Here is a 25,050-nt window from a genome sequence, read left to right as displayed (position 1 = left end):
AGCTTCACCCGGTCGAACAACACTAGGCCATCGTAAAGCAGAATTTACGGAAGACAAAAAAAGTCGTCAGGAGCGAGCAGCATTTCAAGGTGAACTGGTGTGTAGCAGCTAAGAAGGTTGACAAATCCACTGTAGAAAATCTGATGCAGCATGTGAAAAGGAAGGCCCCAGCATTCGTTTCTTCGCCGCAGAAGAATAAACCAATTTTTTTTAGTAATGATTGTATGAACTTCAAAAAGAAAAAAACATAAATTTTGAAATTAGGAATAAACATACTCTAAACGTTATTTTGTCTTAGCACTTTTTGGTCGTTCCAAAAGTGCCTTGATATTCCATTTCGAAGAATTTTAGATGTAGAATCGATGTACGTGATCTTTTTTGTCTGCATTTTAGAAGGAAGCAGGACAGAGACAAATATTTGCATCAAATCTGGACCAGAGCAAGATCACCGAGAAAACAAAACCTAATGGATGGTGTAGAGTGCAAAGTACAAGATTTTTACATCAATGGAGAATAAGCCATTGGGTTTGAATCTGTGAATTTGTAACCATATCCCATAGTTATGAAATAAATAGTCATGTAAGAAAAACAATGCATGGTAATTGTTTTTTTTTTTTACATATTTACGCGTCCGGATTATAGCGAGTACAAGCCTTATACGGCGAGTTTGACCACCAACTTTTCTGGGTCTCGGATTCTTTGATCGTCAACACTTCTCCCTAATACTCCTCCCTAATGCTCGATTTCTAGGATCCTCTTCTAGGTCACGATTCCGGTTTGTACTATTGACTTGGTAAACTCATCGGCAGCTTGGTTCTGTGTGTTGACGTAGCTTATCATAACCAACCCAGTATCGATTACGTTGTGAACCAAATGGTATCGTATGTTCAAGTGTTTGATTCTCGAACAGTAAGCTCTTGGCGATGCAGATGGCCGATTAGTAATGGCACTAAAAAAAGTTAGTTTGACTTTCGTTCACGCGCAGCGACAATCAGGTCCGCTGGATACTAAAAAAGTCAGAAATCTTGTTCTAGTCATCTTTGGTAACTTAACCTCGGTAGTTGCAACAATCCAGTCGATCGTCCTTCTTGGATATTTTGGCATATGAGCCCGGCCGCTGCGAACACCTTTAACAACTAAGCGGTCCTAGGATCGCTTAATATTTCTTTTGGGTCTCCATTTGGTTTCAAAAAATCATTTGTTTTTGAGAGGCTTCCCGTAGTGCAATTTTCTCTTTCATGGCCACCATCTGTAGCTCTCGGTCTGGTCTACTCAACGCCTTGTTGTACATGGTTGGATCGCTGCCGTTTCTTCGGGTCGTAGTGCAATCTGCAAATCATCACTTGCATCATCGACTGCCACATTGAGAAATTTGATCCCCAGTAATTCAACTGGAACTGCCTGCTCGCGGCCAAAAAAAATGCCATCAGTTTTTACACGCAAATTTTTTTCTTGTTACTTCAAAAGCAATAACGAAAATTTTTCCCTTTTGCAACAAATTATTACCAAAAAAGCAATAAATTCTCCTCCAGTCAACTAACAGTACATACTGTCATATATTTTGAACATGTTAGTACAACTAACTGTCAAATAATGGTCGTTGCAACCACACGCAAAATTTTCACTTGTTCCTTCAAAAGCAATAACGAAAAGCTCTCCCTTTCTATCTCCATCGCTTAATGGAAAATCATTGGAACTGTTTGATGATACAGAACCGTGCCCATCTAGAATACCAACATTCGCATCTCCGGCAACTCTGGTTACAAGGTGATACACCTTTTCAATTCCAAGAAAACAACGAGGAATGAAACAAAACGTAGTAAAATGTTCCTCAAAAGTAACAAAATCTTCTGCGTTTGATTTGGGTGCAGGTTGTACAATCTTCTGCCTGCATTTTGTGTCCCTAATATAACCAACGAACATACGTTTCGTTGATTTTGAGTCCAGCTACTTTCTCTTCTGCCACGGATCCAACTTTTCACAGGTGGCCAACGTAGAGTTTCATTCATGATCACACCTTAAATACCATCCAAAGATCGCATTGGACTACAGTTAATCAGGTGTTCACCGTTTCTCCGCAGAACTTCTCCGGTAAAATGGCATCACTAAGCATTATGATCAGCCGTATACGGACAGGGTTTCTGATTCCGTCTCGCTTCATACTTGTCGTGAATCGACCATTTACCTATTCTTGCCCACCGAGAATCGTGCAACTTGTATCCAGAATTCCGTTCAGCATATGCTTTGAGGTCTTCATATGCCTCCAAAGTCTGATCCTTTGATTCCAGAGTATATATGATCGTTTTCCGTGTAGCATCATCGATGAAACTTATGGAATATCGACTTTCTACACTAGATGGCACTTCAAACGGAGGGCAAAGGGTCATCGGCCCTCGAATTACTTTTGGAGCATTTCCAAAATTCAATACCATATCTCGGGTTCGTGGTATGCCTGCAACCACCGATTTAAGGCCCAGTTACACACACGGCGTAATGACGCCTTCTCCATACAAAATAAAAGGCGTGAAGGCGATCACGGCTCACACAAAAAAAACCGTTAAAGACTGGCGAAAATCCAAATTTCCCTATCTAAACCCGCCAGATCTCCCTGATGGACTTCTCGATTTGGGGATGTTAGAAGCGAAACCCTGCTCACGAAAACATACAAGTTTGGACGAGTGGAAGAATTCTTTGCTCAATTTGCTGTAAATAAATTCCTCAAAATCGAATTCGGTCCACCTTCGAGTCTTATCCTAAGCATTTCTGAGTTATCATCAGAGCTAAAAGAGGACACATTGAATGAGTTGTTGGTTTTGACTTTCTCCTAGAAAGGTATAGCAATCACTTGCAAAACCGAAAGTATAAAAGTGCTCCAAAGGGCCGAATGGCATATATCACTCGACTCAGCTCGACGAGCTGAGCATTTTCTGTATGTATGTGTGTGTGTATGTGTGTGTGTGTGTATGTGCAGATTTTTATTCACACTCACTTTTCTCAGAGATGGCTGGACCGATTTTCATGAAATTATTTGCAAATGAAAGGTCTCTTTGTCCCATAAGACCCTATTAAATTTCATTGTAATCGGATTTTTAGTTTAGAGGTTATGAATTTGTTTATATGACGACTGAAACGGTTAGTTTGATGGGTTTATCGGCTTAATCAGTCCGTGTACACGGACTGATTAAGCCGATAAACCCATCAAATTAGAGGTTATGTTTCAAAATGTGAAAATCACGAAACTTCATTATCTCAAAAACTGCACAACCGATTTGATCAATATTATTATCAGATGAGCGGGCTAGTTAAGGGTTAACTGATGAATTATGATTGAACACGTGGTTCCAAAGTTTGGCTGCCCTATACGTTCCCATTTCATTTGATTATAATTGAACTTAAGCCACCGTTATGTATTAAATTGTTAATAAAACAATGAAAGTCTATTATTTCACATGACTTATTTGAACATAACTAGTGTCATACGAACGAGTCATCTCTCAAACTTACAAATAACAAACTTCATAACAATTTGATATGTGGCTTAAAAGTTATGGAAAGAAAAGAAATTCAAAGACTATTTAAAACTATTGATTGATATATTTATGTCGAGGATCTTTTTGAACTGGAAATTTTCTCGACTCACCACTGGGGCACGGTGTATCGTTGTACTTATCCTACACATGCAGAATGTGCCAAAAACAATATCCAAAATGTTGCCTGAAGTCTGAGGTATTTGTTACCACTAAAAACATTCACCTGCCAAATATGGTCCAATTTAGTTGATTAGTTCGCGAGATGTGCAGAAATTTGTGCAGAAACATGTGCTTCCATAAGAGGGAGAGGCGTCGAACCATTACGGACATATTTATTACCCTTTAAAACATCCACATGCCAAATTCGGTTTCATTTGCTTGGTTTGTTCTTGAGTTGTGCAGAAATGTATGTTTCATTTGTATTGGACCCCTCCTTTCCAGAAGAGGGAGGGGTCTCAAACTATCATAGGAACCTTTATCGGGACCAAAAACCTATACATACAAATTTTCACGTCGATCGGTTCGGTAGTTTTATTTATTGGATTGAAGCGTTCATGTAAATCTAATTTTACAAATAAAAGTTTGAATGAGAAAGGCTGGGTCTGACCGCTAGGTGGATCAATTTAGGTTTTTTAATTGCTTGTACTAGATAAATTATTTATATTTCAAACCTTTTCTGTAACTTGTTAAAAACATGCTTAACGGTCATATGTTTCTTGTTACAATTATTATGACGCACCCTGTTGGCTGCTTCCAGCTTCCTTACAGTTGTTCGCTGTGAACACTATTGTGAAACCTTTTCTGCATTTTACTTACTGATAACAGATTTGCCACAAACTCTGAAACTTCTAGTGCATCTTGCAGTCCAGGTTCGCGATGCTTTTAACCATGGCCGTCATACTGCGCCCATCTCATACGAGCCTCCAACTTCGCTTGGAAATTCGATCCACCGGGGTATACAATAAGTTCGAATGTGTCTTCTGTAAACTGGTTTTGATGTCAGTTTTAGCCTCATATATAGGCTAACCGACGCATATGGTGTCGACTTGCTGACATTTGTTGTTTGTTTACCGCACACGATAAAAGAGTTCCGCGACGTCGTAGTAAAGTTGTTTGCGGTACGCAAGTCAGGAGATCGTGTTTTCTGACATCCCGCAGTCCCGTGTCCAGGCGTGGGAAGCTATCACTGGTGTTTATCGAGAAAAAAACGTGAAAATCAACGCCGCGTGCTATAAGGCCGATGTTCTGGAAAAAATTGTGGCCCCTGCACTTCGGGGCTTCTACGGGAAAGATCATTACGAGTTTGTCGCCTCCCAGCTCCCTGTACTCTGAGAAGATCGTAGCGAGCTGAGACCACGAGTGGATGTAAAAAAGTTTTCGCTTGTGGTTTGTCTGTGTATTTCTAGAACATTCGCTAACATTTCCCGGTTTGTCGTGCTAAAGTGCTTAAATATTTGGAGAGAAATTCAATCCCCATTTTCTTCGCTGTTGTGGATCTTTTTCGTTTATCACTCTATTTAGACTGTGAAGTTACATCTACAGAGAAAAAGTGTGTTATTCAGTTATTAATGTTGTTATGCAGTTCGGAGTAAAAGCTGCAAACTGGTTCCAAGTAAGGAAAGTCATGACTAGAAAGAATGTTTTTTTTTTTCATTTTTTGGAACCTGCAATCATGAATGTGCGAAGATTAGTCAACGTTGTGCCAGACGTGATCCAGTAGAATAGCACAATAATGATCTTGGAGCAGCCATTCCATTCGATGGCGGAGCGCTTTTCTTCAAAAGTGCTTACCATCACTAAGGAAACGACGTGATTGTTTGTGTGCGAGTCATGAAAAAAGTAACGGAATGCTCTGTTCGCTGAATGCTGACATTCATTTACGACAACGTTTATTTATAATTTAGCTCAGTGGTTGAGGATCTTGAGCAGGGCCCAACATTTTCAATTCAATGGGTGTAATTCATCCTGAAAATGACCCACCCAAACGTCACTGTCAATCAAATACGTACAGTTTCAACGTACTACCATACTCTTCACACTTTCGGTTTCGAACGAACATTTCATCAAGCTTCACTCCTTTTTTACTATTACGTTCACGCCTTCTCTGTTAATCATATTGATGCGAGATTGTAAACTTCATCAGTCCGAATAAAAACGAAAGGTTGCTAGTTGGAGCAGTATTTTGTCACACTTAAATCTCATGAAAGCACTCAATGCTAAGTCAATGAAAGACAATCACCTTAGTCATTCAACAGTAGCAGAAAAGAAATACAATAAGAAGGATTGTTTATTTAAGATATTTTTAATTTTTTAATTTCATATGTTCGCCAAATGTCATGAAGGGGCATGTGTTTGTTATTTATCCGAAGTATTGCAGCTCAGAAGCCTTCGACTGTACAGAAATTATTTCTGAGAAAAAAATGTTAGGAATTGATAATACCCGGTTAAAAGATGTACACCATATGTGATGTAAGTTTTAGGAAACATGATCAGCTCCCTACTATTCAAAATCAGACATTTTTTGTTTGCATGCAAAGGTTTCTGAAGTACAATGCTTTGAATAAAATCTATGTCAAAACTCTCTTCTGGAAAATTACTCTTGAGTCTTAAATACATTTCACCCGTTGAAAATACCCGTTTCCACCCACGTTATTAATGTATGGCCATTTTATTTTTGGAACTGTCCGATATGGTAGTGATATGGAAGTGAGTAAGATGTTTTTCGATCAATTTTTGTTTTATTTTTTTTTATTTGCGATACCAGAGAAACTTTCCGTTTCTTTTATCGTACTACTCTACTAAGAGAAAAAAATCATTTTAATTCAAGTATTTGCTCCTTGGCTGCGTCGCATAGCTTGGGAATAATTTTGTCAAATAGCGGTTTGTTTAACTTAATAATCAGGATATTTGATAATGTATCCTCACCAAGAGTTGATCGGTTGTTGGTGAGCACCAATGCTAAAGCACTGAATGCCCTCTTAACCGACACTTGGTTAGACGGTGTAGCTAACACCACCGCAGCTACAGCACTCAATTCAGGATGTGTACACTTGCGGTCAACCCAAAATTTTCACACGTCAAAGTTATATGTTCGCCTTGGCTCAACTTCTATCGCCTTGAGCTGCTGGTTGAAGTTATTGTCTTCCAAAAAAAAAAGGATTCCGCGGTGCCCCCGAAAAGCTCTGTAAGTAACACGTCATTCTCATCTTCACCTTTGTCTTGGTTGATTAGCTGCTGAACGTCTGATGGTTTCGCCACCGGAGATTGAAGTTGATGAATTCTGTTCCAGGTTTCAACGATGTACGACTGAAACAATTTTGAATAAGTTTTTATTAAAATTTCTATTTTCAAACAGTGTTGTTATCATAAACATTTATGGGATATATAAAACAGTTATGCATACAGTCAAGTTTCATACCTGAATTTCTTTCTTTTCACTGGTGAACAGCTTGGAGCCCGCGAAATTAAGTCTGGGGTCAAGATAGAGTGCGATCTTAAATGCGCGAGATGTTCGCAGACTTGTCAATCGTTTATTCAGTGATTCGACAAGTGGTGCTGAGAATGGGTTCGTATCCATCTTCTTTACTTTTTGGATAGTAATCATCCATTGAAGATAAAATTCACTCAGCGAAATATGCTTCGATTGCATGTTTTTGGTGCATATAAAAAGAGGTTTGAATGCCTCTGCATATTGTCTCGTAAAGTCCCAGCTTCCCGAAAGATCTGAAAAGGTAGGAAATTATAATTGTGAATGAAGTCTCGTAAAAACTATGTAACTACCCATCTCAGGGAGCTGCTCTGCCAGTTTCTCGAAAAACGATTTTTGGTCGAGGAAACAAGACACCATCGAATAAATACCGCACCAACGGGTTTGTCCCCAAACGGGAGGGTATCGTGCCTTCTGCAGCTCAAAGGCGCTGGTGTACTTAACCGATCTGCATTTCTTGGCAGTCTCAGTTAGTAGCTTAACTGCTTCGTGTGACTTGCTCACTACGTCTAGAATCGCTAGCTGTAGTGTATGGACTGCGCAGCGGATAAGGTTTAGGCTCTCGCGCAACTCCTCTCCTAAAGCAGCAGTAAGTTGATGCTCCGCCATATCATGTTCCGCGTCCTGATCTGTGTAATCGGAATTATCATCATCATCGGCGTACAGATTGCTCTGGTGTTGTTTCTCCAGCTCCAACTTAAGCTGTTTCACAGCGGCGAGCATGTTCGCCCCATTGTCACAGGGGACGCTCCACACGTGCGTGAGTGTTAAATTATACTCCTGTATAACTTGCAAAATTTTGGTTTTTTGGAACGCAGCAGTTTGACGCACTTTGACTTCAATTATTCCTAGAAATCGTGAAATACGTAACTCTTTTAATTTAATTATACACTTTAATGGTAATGGTAGTAACTACGCTTTGACGTGTGTGGCGTAGAGTTGTTGATCGTTTCCTCAGTAAACACTTACCTAGGGTCCGGATGACCACCTCGCCATTTAGATCATACTGGGCTAGTATGGCCAGTACGTGGCGATTATGACGGCTTGCCAATCGATTTTGAGAGATACAAGTATTTCTTTCATTTCAGTGGCAATCTCTTGCCTCACCAATTCTGCTGCCTTTGCTAGGTAGCACTTCAGGGTTCTGGTATCCAAAGTGACCCCAAGAGCTGCCTTTATCGGATCGAGTAACACATTCATTCCCTCCCATTCGACACACGAAACTGGGAGGTTATGAAGGGCTACGAGCTTCGTTGCTGCTTCGACCAACATTTGTTGATCGATCGGAATAGGCCGCTTTGGGACGACTCTTGGTTTCTTAGCCGAGGGCTCTTGCTCCAACAACAAACCGAGGGCCTTCGCCCTCTCGGTGTGCAGGGACCGAAAATGCCGAATAAAATTCTGTAGATCCATTTTAGTCCTTTGCATGTAGCTACATTCGACGTCCGGTTCAATGTTGCAGGACCATCTAGCGTCAGTGGTTAGCACGTGTTTTCCTGCAACTTCCGAGAAGCGATATGCTCGTTTGGCGGTAGCATTTTCCTTTCACGGGCCGGGGCCGGGGAAGATTCATGTTTGCAATAAAAACACTCCTTTTATTTTCTGTTTCACTTTATGCTGCGCCACGTCGCGAACCACTAGGAGAACTGATATCAACGACAGAATTTTCAATCATATCATGCAATGAGGTGAAAATATTTGACAGATGAAACGACTGGGCCTGGTTTCAAGCAATTCAAATAGTCAGTGATAGCCTGTCGGTAGTCAGTCTGGCTGAAGGTGTTCATGAGGCGACTGAAACTATTGAACAATCAAAGCAAACTTGGAAACAGGATAGATAAGTTTCCGTTTCGACAATATGAGACGAAAAAAGTAGTTGACTATGACATTGCATGAAGTAAGAGGGAGAGGCTTGTTCAGTCATTTCATTACAATTGAGTCGAAAATGTCCCTGATCTTGAGTACATTTTTTCTATCCTCGGTGAAATATCAAATATTTATAAGCTAGTTTTCTAGAACCTTTTCTGAAATTTCCAAGATTCAAATAACTCAAACTTTGACATAATTTTGTAGGTATTTTGTCAAGCTTCGTTTCATGATTTTTCTAGCTTTTGAACAAATATTGATTTTTGAGTGAATATTTCGAAGCATCATAATTCGGGATCACATGAATCCACGACGGTATGCTAATAATGACAATTTTGACATTTGAAAAACTTCTCTATAAACAACTTCAGTTAAACACGAGCGAGTTTTTCGATTTTTCAAGCTTTTGGTTAAATGTTGCAGCTAAATAGTTTTAAAAATTATGACTAATCTTTGTGGAAGCGTGACATGAATTCACGACAACTGTACAATGATAAGTTTGGCAGTTTGAGATCAAATTTAGGAATATGTTTTGGTGTTTGCATTTTTATAAACTCTGAAGGCTTTGGATGCATGGAATTTTGCCAGTTTTTCAATTTTAATAAATAGTTTTTACGTCAACAAGTTCCTGCCTAACCCTCTTTATCCAACTCCGTAGTACTTACGAGAGTGTCACTGATTCGGTGGCCTCTCACTAAGTAAGTATTACATCATCAATGTCCTTTCTAATATCCCCAATCTACGGTAAAGATGGGCGTGGCCAGCAATGATTACTATCGGGCCTACTTCATCTCAGATTGGTTTAAATGTTACTCCCAAACATTGTACCCCATACAATCCGAGTGGAAGCGTTAGTCACCAGTCTGCCAGAAATATACCGTGCTTACGCTACGCTCTCAGCTCCATGGACTTTAATTCCCTGGGTTTTTAGTATGGTCGTAAAATTCTGGCCAAGCAGAGCGAACATAAAGTGGACACTATGGACCAATTTAAAAATCTTATTTTGAAGATCTGCGATTTGCCTTGTGCGATTTCTTCAAAAACGTCTCATGCTAGTCTGTACTTCTAGCTAATATGTTGTAAAATTCTCAATAAAACCTGCATTAATGAAACTTGATTCAGGAAAAAAATTCTTGTATTTTCATTTTTTAGCACCTTTTTCAAGTATGTTCGAACTTATTGAACACACTGTAGTCATGTAAATTGTGAAGTAAATTAACCTAAACTGCACACTGGTAATGATAATGATAATGTGTAATTTTTCAACATCAATTTGCATGCAAGTTACAAACGTCGTCACTTGCACACAAGTTTGCCTTTCTTATTTGGTGTTATTTATTTTTTATCCACCCTTCTTGATTATCTTTGATAATCTCTGACATGAAAACAATTCAAAACATAACACATAAAAGCAATTCATTTGTATCAGCTTTGAATATCACCGACGAGATTCAAGAATAACAATTAGCGTAGTCTAACGTCAACAATGCGGTCGTCTTTCAGATACAGCCATCCACTTTTTGTAGAATCCAAAACCTAATCAAACTGAAACCATCACTTTGCGGGTAGTTTTTTACAAAAAAAAAAGCGCTTGAAGGTATAACCATCTGCAGCTAGTTTCATAGCAAAAGGCGTTGCGTCTAGACACGCAAGCCAATGCACACATATTTGCCAATCACACCACGGCCGTACATCATTAATCTAAACCACCAAAATGGCGTGAAAAAAAAGGTGTTCCAGTGCGCTCGTGCACAGTTGGCAGGTCTTTTCGAGGGCCACTTGACTGCGGTCAGGGTCAGCTGCGCTTAATCTTCGAAGCGATCGTCGAGGGTTGTTATTGATAAAAATGGGAATACCCCTTCTGTGCTTGACCAGCACTCGATTCGGCTGATTCGAATTAGCGTGCACGCGAAACTCCTTTCACTTTTAGCGTTGCCCACGAAATCTGTCTGTCAACTTCACCTTCAGCAGATTTTCAGCGATCGTATTGGCGAATGCACTCATGCTCAAAGGTTCTTTATCTTAGTGTCTAAACAAGGAATTCATCATCATCCTAAAACCGAGCTGCTTAAAACCGCAGACATTCCGTTATACCGGAAGGAGCCAAATGATATCTGTTACGCTTCCTTGTTCTATTTCGCATTCGATTGTGGTTTTCAATTGGTACCTTCCACCAATAGATGCTCCAAATCGTGCAATTGCCGTTCCAAAACCAGACCTTCTCACTATGCACATATTCCATTCCGTTCAGGCAGTACTGTTCTCAAACGAACGGTAAAGTTACATCACATATTTAATAACACGTTTAACGTCAAACGTGATTGTTGCAAAACCCTTTGTAGCCAATCACGCCACCACCAGCCGCACAGGTGAACAAAGAGAGCTCCCTCAGATAATTGCCAGGATCGGTGACTCAGAGCGCTGCGGTTGTGCGAGACTATTAAGGGCTATTCCCACTGCTTCCGTTCCGGGGCCGGGCCGGATCCGGGCCGTGTCCGTGTCCCGTCCGGGACTTTAATGCATTCACACTGCGCCGTGTACGAACCGTGCCTGCGCTGCGCTCTGGCTGAGAAAACACAACACTTTTTTAACAAAACACTTTTCCCGAACTATAATTCAACGTTCGACTGTGACGGCAATATGCATGAATGCAAATGCAAAGCAAAACCGAAAATATGTTACTACTACATACACGCATCTACCCGAATGCCTTCCGTGCACTCTCCCGGCAACACAAAGTATCGTCGGCAACGATAGTTTTTTTCTCGCACGGCGGCAGCACGACGGCAACTCAGCGCTGCTCCGGTCTGGGCACGTCGCTTCGGTGTGAATGCGTTCGTAAGAACGCATGCAATCAATATCAAACGAGCCCGGATGACACACGGATCAGCCACGGCCCGGTCCCGGATCAGAAGCAGTGGGAATAGCCCTTTACTGCACCGTTCCGTGTATCGCGTAACTCCCATCGCAATCTAAGCCCGGTACTCTCGATCTTCGCTAATCAATTTATTTACTTCGGGCCAATCAGTCAGCTTTTGCCTGATATCGATCATCTTTCCATTCCAAGCCGCGCGCGCTGCACACCGGGGATAATCAATTCTCCACGCCATCCGTCGTCTGGAATCCCTCGAAAGGCACGCGTCCACAGACCCCGTAGTGTCTGACTGTCTTTGACTTTGCCGCCAGACTGGTTTTTGCTGGCGCGGGAAACCACTATCTATAGGAATCTATCGATTCTGGTCAACGAGCTGCGGGAAAATCAACGCGCGCGCACATTATGCAATGCGCAGCGCAATTTACAGCATCTTCACTTATTTTATATGCACTGTGTAAGTACTATATACAATAACGATGGTTAGAGAATCACCGGATATTTCCTGCTTTAAATGTTATTTTTGTCTACCAGTTGTTGCTTACAATAATCACAATTTGCTTCTTGTTTTTTTTTTTTTTCAATTTCTAAACCACAATTTTTTTGAGATTGAAGTATTTGATTCAATTCAACCATCCAGCGGCACTGGAACAACACAAGCCTAATTAAGTCTACGTTCAAGAATAACAGAGCAGCGGGCTGGTTTTGTACTCTAGGTTAACGTATCTTTAATTATAATAACACGCTTCGTGCCTTGCAAATGATGATACTCGTGAAATAAAGAGGGAGAAACAACAGCGGTACTGCTGGGGAAACGATCCGTGGTAGTTGTTGTTTTAAAATAAAACCAAACTTTATCTGGGTCGGGGAATTAAAGTTGACAATTTTGGACTTGAAATTTAGGTAGTGGAGTAAAAATTATGTTCAATTAAAAACCGTTGTAGATTCGATCGAAACCCATAGTATTTACAAATTCAATTCATCGAAAATATCATAGGCCCCGAATGAATATCATAAAAAAATATGTTTCATCAGTGAAGTGATTTATATCGTACCCAATTTGTTTCAGCTGCAAGCCACTGAAAACAGGCGATTATTTACTAAAATTTTCACTCCTGTTGAACAGCGAATTTCATTCCCTTGTTTATTTTCACCCTTCCTCGTATGTGCGATGAAATGTAACGAAATTGGTAATGGTTGCAATGCATAATTGAAATTTCCCAAATGAAACCTCGACAATGCACACGCAACGCGCAACCTGTTCGGTTGGTTCTTAAATTAAAATCATTTTCCCGCGTGCGGGTGCGTTCGTAATTCGGTCCGTGCCCACACGGATAAAAATATCCGGGTGAAACAGAATTTAAACGAATCACACCCGCCCCCATTTGGTTTGATCCGCCTCGGGCTAGAAATTGTTGAAAGCTGACGAGAAGCTCAATAACTCGGCAAATTAATATTTAATCAAAACGGTCAATAAACGCATGTGTTTCGGTTTTTTTTTTATTCCGCCTAACCAACCCTTCTGCGTTTCCAGAGGTGGGTTTTCATTATAATTGAACACGATTTCACACGTACAGCCATCCTTTTTTGTAGGATGTGTCCCACCCAATTCATAGGTGATCACAATGCAATAGGAAATTATGTTGCACGATTTTTGTTAGCGACTGCATAGAGTTTACATTTCGGTCATCAGAATCAGCATTGCTTTCTTTTTCAGTTTTAGTGTTGAGCCACTTAACAACTGGCAGCAATTATCGCACTACACAAATACGTTGGAGCAGAAAGGGACTGAAAGAAAAAACCCTCTGTGCCACATCCTCGTGTGTGGCACCATAAGACCTTCCGCTTTACTACTGGCGACAACTTGCAATACACTTTTGGAGTAGCGTCGCCATGGCGGGACATGCAGGGCATGGTTTGCATTTGCTTCCAATTAGCTCCTCGATTAAATGTTGTACGGTATTTAACACGAGTCGACAGGAACTGGTTTTAAACTTTGTTTGGTTGTTCGTGAAAAAAAAAACAAGACATTTTTACTGGTTAATAACAGAAAACCTTGGTCAGCATGAAGCGAGCGACTTTGCGGCGCTCTAGAGCTGGTTCGGAGAAGAGTTTACGAGTTATCGTTTATTACCTTCATTCATCAATCGAAAATTCTAAATCTTAAGTTTCAATACATGAAATAATTATTTAAAAGATTAGGTTTTATAATAAAAACAGTTGAAGAAGTTGTTTATCAGACATGACGGTAAGGTTAACATAAAGTTACGACAGCCTATCTTATGTATTTTTTGCAACAGGTTTTAGTCGATTGTGGTTAATCTATTGAATGGTGTGAAGCGGTAAATTTCTGAATTTTTTTAAGCTTTCATTGGAGGCAAAATGTCATTTTTACCGCCTCAATTAAAAACATGTGATCGTCCTTAATTCATTCCCATTCCCCGCGGGTGAAGCTGTATGGAATTACCTGATATCTAAAGTTTGATTGCAGTTTAACAACTATAGGTAAGGTAACCGCTCCTATATTCATCTCAGTAACTATATTCATCTCATCACGCCTTTTTCATCAATTTACCGTCAAATTTTACCATATTATCAACGTAAAACTTTCAACCGCTTAAGAAAATCGAGAAACAAATAGATTTACTTTCAAAAATTTGTATAAATTCGACGGTAAATTTGACAAATGAGAGAAATAAGATGAATATAGGTGCACCAAGCTGTTGAGATTAATAATGGAGCGATTACCCTACTTGAAATTTGGAACGAGGGAAATATAAAATACAGAGCAGATCGATCTTTAATATGCTATACAGTTTGTGAAAATTGTACATCAAGTTGATGAGCAATAAGAAATTAAACGTTAGTGGCAGCTGCGAAACTTCTTTTTTTGTGTAACCAAATTGAATCGATCTGATTGAATCGATTTTTAACCGATCATTCAAGCAAGGAAAATTCTCGCAGATTTAAAAGTATTCTCACATGTTTCTCGTGTTTAGAAGTAGGGATCGGCGTAACATGAGGAATTATCGGGGTATTACCAGTCTTTCTGTCTCGTCTGAATTGTTTAAAATTATGGTTAGCTCGAGAATCCTATCTTGTACGAAAAGCTACATTTCTGGTGGCCAACCCGGATTCATGCCAGGACGTTCTGTTACCACAAATCTCTTGGATTTCATATCGTCAGACATTCCTTCGCATTGCGAAGCCCTGTGCTGTTCGACTACAAGATTGATGGTCATATAATCAAAGGAGTGGATCAAGTAAGGTGTTTTGCTCGATGCAGCTCATTTTTAACCTTAACGGGTCATCACATTTCTAAGACAACTCGACAACTTGACTTCATTGGTAAAATAGGGCGTGAATTTAAAGATCCATACAGTTTAAAGGTTTTATACTGTTTACTTGTGAAACCATTATTGACATATATGTGAAATACAGGTGTCAGTAGGATCGTAGCGCTAGCCTCGCAATTGTCCTGTACACTAAACAGTTGGCTGCGAACAGAAGGTCAAGTTCCGAATCGGAATGTAGCACCAAGGTTTTGCTTTATTTTATGCTCGAACGACGCAGAAGAATCCAGGGTTTGTGACCAAGTTATTGAATGGCGAAATGGAGTAATCGAGAATCCTAGCGTTTCCCAAAGTACCAAAGGATTTAACAGGTTCAGAATTATTGCTCTCTGTGTTAAAAAGATTTCAATTAAAAAAAACTGTGGCCAACTCCATATTTGGAACAGAAGAAAGTTCAAGGTAACGGTTTATTTCGCTTTAAGATCTGGCAACTGTGATCATGTGAAACCAATTCGCCAAATCGACAGTATTTTCACTGCTCGTTTCTCTCTCTCTCTCTCACACACACACTCTGTTTTTCACTCTCTCTATCTCTCACTCTGTCTGTCTCTTTTTTTTCTATCAATCTCTCTTCTGTCTTTCTACTATCTATATCTCTTCTATCTGTCTCTTCTATCTCTCTCTCTTCTATCTCTTTCTCTCTCTCTCTTTTGTCTCTCTTTCTTTTGTCTGTCTCTCTTTTGTCTCTCTCTCTCTTTTGTCTCTCTCTCTCTTTTGTCTCTCTCTCTTTTGTCTCTCTCTCTCTTCCTCTTCTATCTCTCTATCGTATATCTCTCTCTCTCTTGTATTTCCCTCTTCTATCTCTCCCTATTCTATCTCTCTCTTCTATCTCTCTCTTCTATCTCTCTCTTCTATCTCTCTCTTCTATCTCTCTCTTCTATCTCTCTCATCTATCTCTCTCTTATATCTCACTCTTTTATCTCTCACTCTTTTATCTCTCTCTCTTCTATCTCTTCCTATATATCTCTCTCTTTTATATCTCTCTCTCTCCTATCTCTCTCTTATATCTTTCTCTTTTATCTCTGTCTATTCGATCTCTCTTTTATATCTCTCTTTCTCTTCTATCTTCCTCTTCAACCCCTCTCTCTCTTACTTCGATCTCTCTCTTCTATTTCTCTCTTCTCTCTCTCCTATCTCTCGCTTTTCTATCTCTCTTTCGCTATTCTCCTTTCTCTTTTCTATTATTTTTTTTCTACCTCTTTTTTGTATCTCTCTCTTTTCTCCTTTCGTTTTCCTTTCATTTTCTTTTCTATCTCTTTTTTTCGATCTATCTCTTTTTTTTTCTATCTATCCCTTTGTTTTCTCTCCGTCTCTTTCTTTTCTATCTCTCTCTCTCTCTTTATCTCTCCCTTTTTATCTTTCTCTCTTTTCTATCTCTCTCACTCGTTTCTATCTCTATCTCTCTCTCTTTTCTATCCATCTCTCTTTTTCTCTGACTATTTCTAGTTCGTTTTATTTTCACCGTTTCAATTTTTTCTAAAAACTTTTCAATTTGGTTTTGGTGTGTGAGTAAAAGTCGTAAATTTGGCCTATGTACTGTACAATGCACAGTGGTCCAATATGGCGAAAAGTGGAACTTAATTTTATAGCGCCTTTCACCTTCATCCTAGCTAAATGAAGTCTTTGGAACAATTGTTTGTATGAATGACCCGCATAATCGGAAATAGTCAAAAAGTATGGAAAGTTTACTATACCAAAACTAAAAAGAATTAGAAAAAATATGCTGAAATGTGCTTTAACTTTGTAAGGAAAAATCCTGGAGATATGTGGTTTTTAACAAGAACGTGTGTTTTGTTTGCCCAAATACTTCTTTGGAACAACGTTTTCTTGTAAAATGTAACTAACAAAAGTTAAGTACAAAAACTAACTTTTAAGTAACTTTCATAGAATATACGCTGTAACTCTGTACCCAATGAAAATAGGAATTTTATTCATTCAGCAAAGTTTCATATTTTTGCACGTTCTGAAACTTTGTCGAATTGACCATTCGTCTATATCTTAACACAAAAAGTTAGTATTTTGGATATATGAAAACCTACTGTAACATATGCTCACCGTACTCTAATATGGGTGGATTTAGTCTAACTTCAAGGAAAAGTTTTGACATCATGATTCCACTTGCCCCTTTTTAACCTATACGTTCCTGAAGTTATCGAAAAAATAAGCTCAAATATGATATAACTTTGTAGAGAAAAGTCCTGGAGATATATGACCTTTGGCAAAAATGTCTCTGAACAATACTTGCGTGTAAAATGAAATTAACAAAAGTTAAGTACAAAAAACTAACTTTTAAGTAAGTTCCATGTAATATACTTTATAACTTTGTACCGAAAGAAGATAGGATTTTCATTTGTTCAACAAACTTTCATATTTTTGAATTTTCTACAACTTTGCTGAAAAAACTATTCTTCTATCTCTTAACACAAAAAAGTTAATTTTTTTTTATTATTATAGTAAACTTTGCACACTTTTTGACAATTTGCGATTATGCGGGTTATTCATACAAACAATTGTTCCGAAGACACTTTTAAGCTAGGATGAATGTAAAAGGCGCTATGGAATTAAGTTCTACTTTTTGCCTCATACGACCACTGTGCAATGGCAACACGCGACTAGAATCAATTTTGGGCGTTTCGGTTTGGTAACGCTCGCGGTTCAATATTTATTTTCCTTTTACCAAAGGACCGGTGAAGATCATTTGTTTGGATTTTCATCACATTTTATTGTGTGACTGTCGTTGATGTGCGGGAAATATTTCATCAGTGTATGACAGCTAGTCACAAGATTGAAGATTAAGTGTATATTGAAGCGTGCTGCGTTAATTGGAAGTGAAAAATAAACAATTGATTGTAATTTCCGAAGAATTTCGCCATTGAAAATGATTTTTATCAGCACTAGAAGGTGTACAAATCCTGTATCCAAGGCACGCAGGATAGAAGAGCTTCTTAAACAATTATGGATCAGACCTAGATCTTGATTTTCATCCAACGTGATTTTCTTGTATTTTAATCATGAAAAAAAAGTTTTTAACTATTCGTTTTATACTACAGCGGACCCAAGTATGAAAAAACGCTGGCAAATAAGTGAATTCGTAGCCAAACATTTTTTTCTTTATTTTGACCATGAAAATATCGAAATTGGGACTCTCAAAATTAATCCATAATTGTGTATTCAATGAGTCATAAAAAAAAACAGATTGTGTGAGAAATGCTTTCAAAACATGGAAATACAGAGCCGTTTCGATTTTATCGCGGTCAAAAAAACACTTTCCGGAGAATCTAACGAGACTGTGGATTCAAGGAAATGATGGAGGTTAGTAATTTTTGTTGAATAGCATTGAAATCTAACAAAAAATACTAATTTAATTCATTTCAGCAAGCCCACAGCTTCGTTGTAATGACGGGAACATGTTTTTTTGACCGTGATAAAATCGGAACAGCACTGTAATAATTAAATCGACTGAAGAGACATACATCTGTAACATTTATAGATTATTTCTTAACAATGACAAGATGTGCTGATCATGCATTATACATCTTTTTAAGTGACCCATTCTCGTGGGAGGATAGTAAATATATTGAACTTCAACAGAAATAAAGCAACCAACAACACTCGTCATAATAAAATTTGAATAATTTCGCCTGATTCTATTTCAAGTTCAACGCTCGACACCAAGGACCCCGCTTAAGCTTTTTGCGCCGTCCGTCCCACTCGCTACTCCTGTCGCAAAACTAGGCCAAGCTATCTGGTGCAATGTCTTTGATTTGTGGTGTACATGGTTATTATACGCCAGTGCAGCCGTGTGCAGCACCGCTCACTACTGCCAGGCTGGATATTGGCATCGAGTGTATAAATAGCAAGTAGAAAGGAAAGGGAAGCCGCGTACCCGCTTTGCCAGACCTGCCGCTGCTGCCACTACCTTGAGTGATTAATGTATTCGGATTCGTGTGCGCATAAATTAGGTGCATGGCAACACGGTATCGGTGTCGGAATTAGTTATAGTAAATAGGGTACACTTGGTGAGTTGACGACGGTGGGACAAATATAGTGCGGGCGCGAGTTTTACCGCACGGTGTGACCGTACCGAAGGATTATAAAATGTGTGTGCCTCTCCTCTTCGCTTCTCCACGGTTCGGGCGGATTGTGTTTCGTAATACTACTTATTTACATGTATGATATACAGTGGATGCACAATCGCTGCCATTGTCACATTTTCTTATCAAGAAACAGCAAGTATTTTAATGCTAAATTTTTCCCTAACAACCTTCTTGGCGGTAGTAATCCAAACCGCATCATCATGGCACTGATTTCAAGAGGAAAATTGAAACATTACTAGAGTTGCACTTTCATTTTACTGACCACCACAGTCACTACTGCAGCGCCGGCCACCCAGATCCTGTCTTGGACGACTCCCGTATGTTTTTAGGTCAGTAGTAGAGTCTCAATCTATGAGACCTACCCAGCACGGAATGATGGGGGGCGTACTGAAACCCGGACATTGGCAACGGAACCCCGGGAAGCGGGGAATCAGGAGAAAAAATTGCAAGCTATTCAGTGCAACCCACAGAAACAATAAGTTGAGATGGTTTATGCAAAGTGATCGGTCCCCATATTGGTCTTAATGTCACATTTATTTTCGATACCCATTTTAGATTGAAACTGAAAGAAGATTAGTTCGGTTCATGCAACTTTTAGTTGATGATTTAACAGAAATTTCTCTAGGCCCAGCATTTGCTCTGACACGGTAGAGCAGTTCTCGTACTCCAATTAGCGTAACTTGATGGTGCCACCATTCTTCTAGGTCTGTCGGTTTGCGGTTTGGATACGGGTTATGATACGGATATCTGTAATCACCTCTTACGAGCTAGTAAACTAGCAGACTAAGCTAGTTATTAGATGTAGTTTTTTTATTTGTATTACCAGAAACTACGGTGGGGAAACCCGCCAGCAGAATCTTTCGAACGATTGTTTTGTTTGCACGTGCTGGACTCCCTCCTCCTGCTGTAAACATTGATTAACTAAGAAGGGACATTTCGTTCATTTCGATCCCCATAAATATCACAATTACGAAACATCATTACCACGAAAATAACAATTTCCTTTACGAAATCCCACCAATTTTGCCTTCTACTAGTGAATTGTTTGGCAGACAGAAAACATCACTCACCATGACTTGCGCGGAAGTCGATGATTGTACGCTAATCTAAAAAAACTAATGAAACAAAATTGAGCGAAAGAATACCTTCATTACGCAAACTGCACACTCTCCCCTCAAGGTTAGACACGGCAGGTTTTTCGGCCATTGGGCTTTATTCTAATGACGTTCCGCTTGTTATCGGAGTGTGTGTTAGCCGCGTTGGCCTATTTTGGTTTTTGCATCAATTTTCACTTTATTGGTCATCTAATCTAACAGTAATCAAAATGATTATTACTTAATGATAGATGAACAGATATTACAAAGTATGACGTAATAACAATTACTTAACTTGTATCTTGATCAATGGGTCTGCAGAACGCTTTCGCAAAAAAAGCTTCTACCGACGTCGGTCGGCAATAATTATGTATGACGCTAGTGCTAGTTCATGATGAATACAGTTTTACCAACCTGAAATAAAAGAGAGAAAAAAAAACAAATAAGAATCTACGGTTTCTCACGTCATAATCTAACAAAAAATTTAGCCCGTATAGGATGATGTAGCAGATAACAAAACAGCTGCGCGTCTTAACCGCGTGAAGTTCCCCGGTGGGTGTTCAATAATTAATCGGAAATTGAAATCAAAAGCTACTGATATATTTTTTCATTGGAAGTCCCCCGCATAGGTGAACGCGAAGATATGTCTCGCAAAACAGCTGATGCTCAGGTGTAAGGTTGAATTCCCGATTCAGCAATAGATTATTTAAAAAAAAAGCAGGAAATTCTTCAAGATAAGATTGGATCAGTTTATGGTTGGGATTCTCCCACTAAGAGTATTGAAACTTTGCGGATATTCACACCCGACCTAATCCAGCCATGGTCTCAAAACATCCTCTGGCTGCGACAAAAAATGGACTTTTATGCCTATTCGTGAAGAGTTCGAGCCAAATAAGCTACGTAAAACCCCAATTTCGTCACCCACGAAGCAAGAATAATAAAGCAATTAAACCCGATTAGGCTTGTGTACGTCAACATGACTCTCTCTCGCAGAACAATTGGTGGTGGCCTGACGTGAGAAATTTACCCCGTGAACAGCAGCAGGTAGTTTTGAATGATAAGAAAAACAATCTTTGGACGCAAAATCATCCTGTTATCGGTAGGACTGCTGTCGCAAACAAAAACAATTTTCAAACCCCAGCAGCTTTCAGCTAATAAAAACCTAAATTAATCCACCTAGCGGTCAGACCCAGCCTTTCTCATTCAAACATTTATTTGTAAAAATAGATTTACATGAACGCTTCAATCCAATAAATGTATATTACACCCTTAAAAAATATTGATGTTGTAATCTATACATATAAAAATGCAATCCGGTCTGTCTGTCTATCGGATCCCTATAGGCTCGAAAATTACCGAACCGATCGGCGTGAAAATTTGTATGTAGGGGTTTTTGGTGCCTATAAAGGTTCCTATGATAGTTTGAGACCCCTCCCTTTTCTGGAAGATACAAATGAAACATAAATTTATGCACAACTCAAGAATTTGGCATGTAGATGTTTTAAGGGATAAAAAATATGTCCATAATGTTTTGACACCCTTCCTTATTTTGGAAGGGAGGGATGCCATACAAATGAAACACAAATTTCTGCACATCTCTAGAGCTAACCAACTAAATGGAACCAAATTTGGCAGGTGAATGTTTTAGTGGTAACAAATAGGTTCCATAATCGACCTCAGGCGACATTTTGGATTGTAAGATGGCAACTTCCGGTTTCTGGAAATCAGCCTGAAATGGACGATTCCCATTAAATATGAGTATCTCCGGAACCAGAAAGATGCACAGAAGCTAAAAATTGATCACAGACACAATCTTGAATTTTAAGATGGTGACTTCCAGTGTCTGGCAAACAGCCGGAAATGACCAAATACCATTCAATATGAATGTTTTCGGAACCAGAATTACGCCCAGATAACAGAAATTGATCGAAAAGGCAATTTTAAAGTTCAAAATGACGACTTTCGGTTTCTGAAAAACTGCCCAAAGTGACCAAATACCACCCAATATGAGTATCTCCGGAGCCAGAATGTTGCAAGAACACCACTATGAATTGTAGGATGGCAACTTCTGGTTTCTGGGAAACAGCCAAAACTGGCCGATTTTCGTCTGACATGAATATATCCGGATCTAGAATGATACACAGCAGCTGAAATCGACCACACACCCCAGTTTGGATTCTATGTTGGCGACTTCCGGTTCCTGGGAAACAGCCGAAAATGATCGAATAACACCCAATATGGGTGTTTCTTCAACCAGAATGACGCTCAGAGGCTAGAAATTATCTTAAATACCATTTTGAAATCCAAGATGGCGACTTCCGGTTTGTGAAAAACAGCCTAAAATAACCAAATACCATCCAATATGATTATCTCTGGAACTAGAATGATGCAATGAGCTAACAATTGACCTCAGGCATCATTTTGAATTGCTAAATGGCAACTTTTAGGAAACAGTCGAAAATGACCGGATAATACTCAATATGAATATTTCCGTAATCGAGATGATGCATAGAAACCAAACATTGACCCTGGAAACCATTTTGAATTTAAAGACGACCACTTTTAGTTTCTGAAAAACAACCAAAATAACTAAATACCTCCCAATATCCCAATATTTCTGGTGTCAGATTGATGCCAGAAAATCTGCTGAAAATGACCGAATACCACCCAATATGAATATATTCAAAATTAAGGCGATGTACAGAAGCCAAAAGTCGAGGATATTGTCATTTCGATAAACTCAATCATTTCAAACGATTTGTTATTTGACTTTGATCATATCCTATGGCAGATTCGTCGTGCATTTGCAGACTTTTAACACATCGCAAGGAATTAATAAATTTGGAACATTCAAATAGTACGATACCACATTTAAATTATGTTGAGGCCACATATATCGATCAAAGCAGGTATTGTTTTTAATAGTCTTTGAGTTTCTTTTCTTTCCATGACTTTTGAGCCACATATCAAATTGTTATGAAGTTTGTTATTTGTAAGTTCGAGAGATGACTCGTTCGTATGACACTAGTTATGTTCAAATAAGTCATGTAGTCTTTGAGATAATAGACTTTAGTTGTTTTATTAGCAATTTAATATATAACGGTTGCTTAAGTTCGACTATAATCAAATAAAATGGGAACGTATAGGGCAGCCAAACTTTGAAACCACGTATTCAATCATAATTCATCAGTTAACCCTTAGCCTGCTCATCTGATAATAATATTGATAATATTGATCAAATCGGTTGTGTAGTTTCTGAGATAATGAAGATTCGTGATTTTCACATTTCGACACATTACAGACAAAGTTACTGTCCGATTATAGTTAAATTCAATAGGGTGTTATGAGGCAGCTAGACCTCTCATTTGACACTAATTTAGTGAAAATCGGTTCAGCCATCTCTGAGAAAAGTGAGTGAGTCCAAGTAGTCTTCAGAATATGTTCCTTTTCATAGCTGGATTTCACAGTTTTAAACATAACAGGCAAAGTAATAGTCCGATTGCAAAACAAATCAGAAGGGTCTTATGGGGCAACTAGACCTTCCATTTGACACTGATTTTATGAAAATCGGTTCAGCCATCTCTGAGAAACATGAGTGCGATTAAACAGTCTTCAGAACACGTTTCTTTTCATAACATTTGAACCACATGTTCAATCTTCATAAAATTCAAAAGTTTGGGGTTCTTTAGATAGCCCGTTCATTTGAAATTTATTTTGTTCAAATCGGTTGTGTAGTTTTTGAGACAATGATGTTTCATGATTTTTACATTTTGATACATAACTTCTAAACTAAAAATCCGATTACAATAAAATTCAATAGGGTCCTTTGGGACAACAAGACCTTTCATTTGCAATTAATTTCATGAAAATCGGTCTAGCCATCTCTGAGAAAAGTGAGTGAGAATAAAAACCTGCACATACACACACACACACACACACACACACACACACACACGCACACACACACATACAGAAAATGCTCAGCTCGTCGAGCTGAGTCGAGTGATATATGCCATTCGGCCCTTTGGAGCACTTTTATACTTTCGGTTTTGCAAGTGATTGCTATACCTTTCTAGGAGAAAGGCAAAAAGTGCCGTGAGCAATCAATGGGTAACAAATATTTTAGATGACAAATGTTAGAGCGCATTTACCCAACGCTATAGATTTCATATAATAACATGTATTAGCCACAGGTGCTGTAATCCTGCATGTAACTTTCGAATGATAGAGCTTCTACACTTGTCGTTATATTCGAGACTTCCAGAAAACATACGCGGTTCGTACATTCCATTTATATGGGCATTACATGGATAGTGACAGTAAACAACAACGATTTATCACTGTGTCCAGACTTGCGTCAAATTAGATTAGCACATGCCGTAACAGTGCTGCAACCCATCACCACAACCGCCGGTGTGAATAGAAAAAGAGTGCAGTTTTTGCTACTCGTATGCTCTTCCCTTTCGGCATACGTTGTGAACTAGACGATATCTTACAGAATAAGAACTGTACTTTATTAGCAAATGGATGCGGATTAGATGAAATATTAACATGGTAGTATATCTAATTACAAAGTTTGAAATAAAATAATTTAATTTGTCCTATTGGCCAAAAAAACTCAAATAAACAATGATTTGTTCGAAACAGCACAATAAATTAGAATATTGTGGTTACTGTCAAACACGTTCAACGGAATTTATAGCTGTTTCTTGCAGAAAATAATGAGAGAGTATGCTACTAAAGTGATACAC

General features: G+C 38.9%; 1 protein-coding gene across 3 annotated transcripts in view; it reads right to left on the bottom strand.

The window, feature by feature from the left end:
• LOC129720682 (terminal nucleotidyltransferase 5C) overlaps positions 1–25,050 on the bottom strand; it is a 197,841-nt gene that overhangs the window by 17,303 nt on the left and 155,488 nt on the right. The window contains exon 1 of one of the 3 annotated variants that reach the window (XM_055672242.1): positions 20,351–20,643. The exons of the other annotated variants lie outside the window; for them this stretch is intronic. Within the exon in view, the coding sequence (XP_055528217.1) occupies positions 20,351–20,356 (6 nt within the window). The 5' untranslated portion in view covers positions 20,357–20,643. Of the gene's footprint in view, positions 1–20,350; positions 20,644–25,050 lie in introns of those variants that run through there. 3 annotated transcript variants of the gene reach the window in all.

The sequence above is a fragment of the Wyeomyia smithii genome, chromosome 2, assembly GCF_029784165.1.
Source record: "Wyeomyia smithii strain HCP4-BCI-WySm-NY-G18 chromosome 2, ASM2978416v1, whole genome shotgun sequence".
Taxonomy (NCBI): domain Eukaryota; kingdom Metazoa; phylum Arthropoda; class Insecta; order Diptera; family Culicidae; genus Wyeomyia; species Wyeomyia smithii.
The sequence above is the reverse complement of the archived record's forward strand: the minus strand, read 5'-3'. Positions and strand labels throughout refer to the sequence as shown.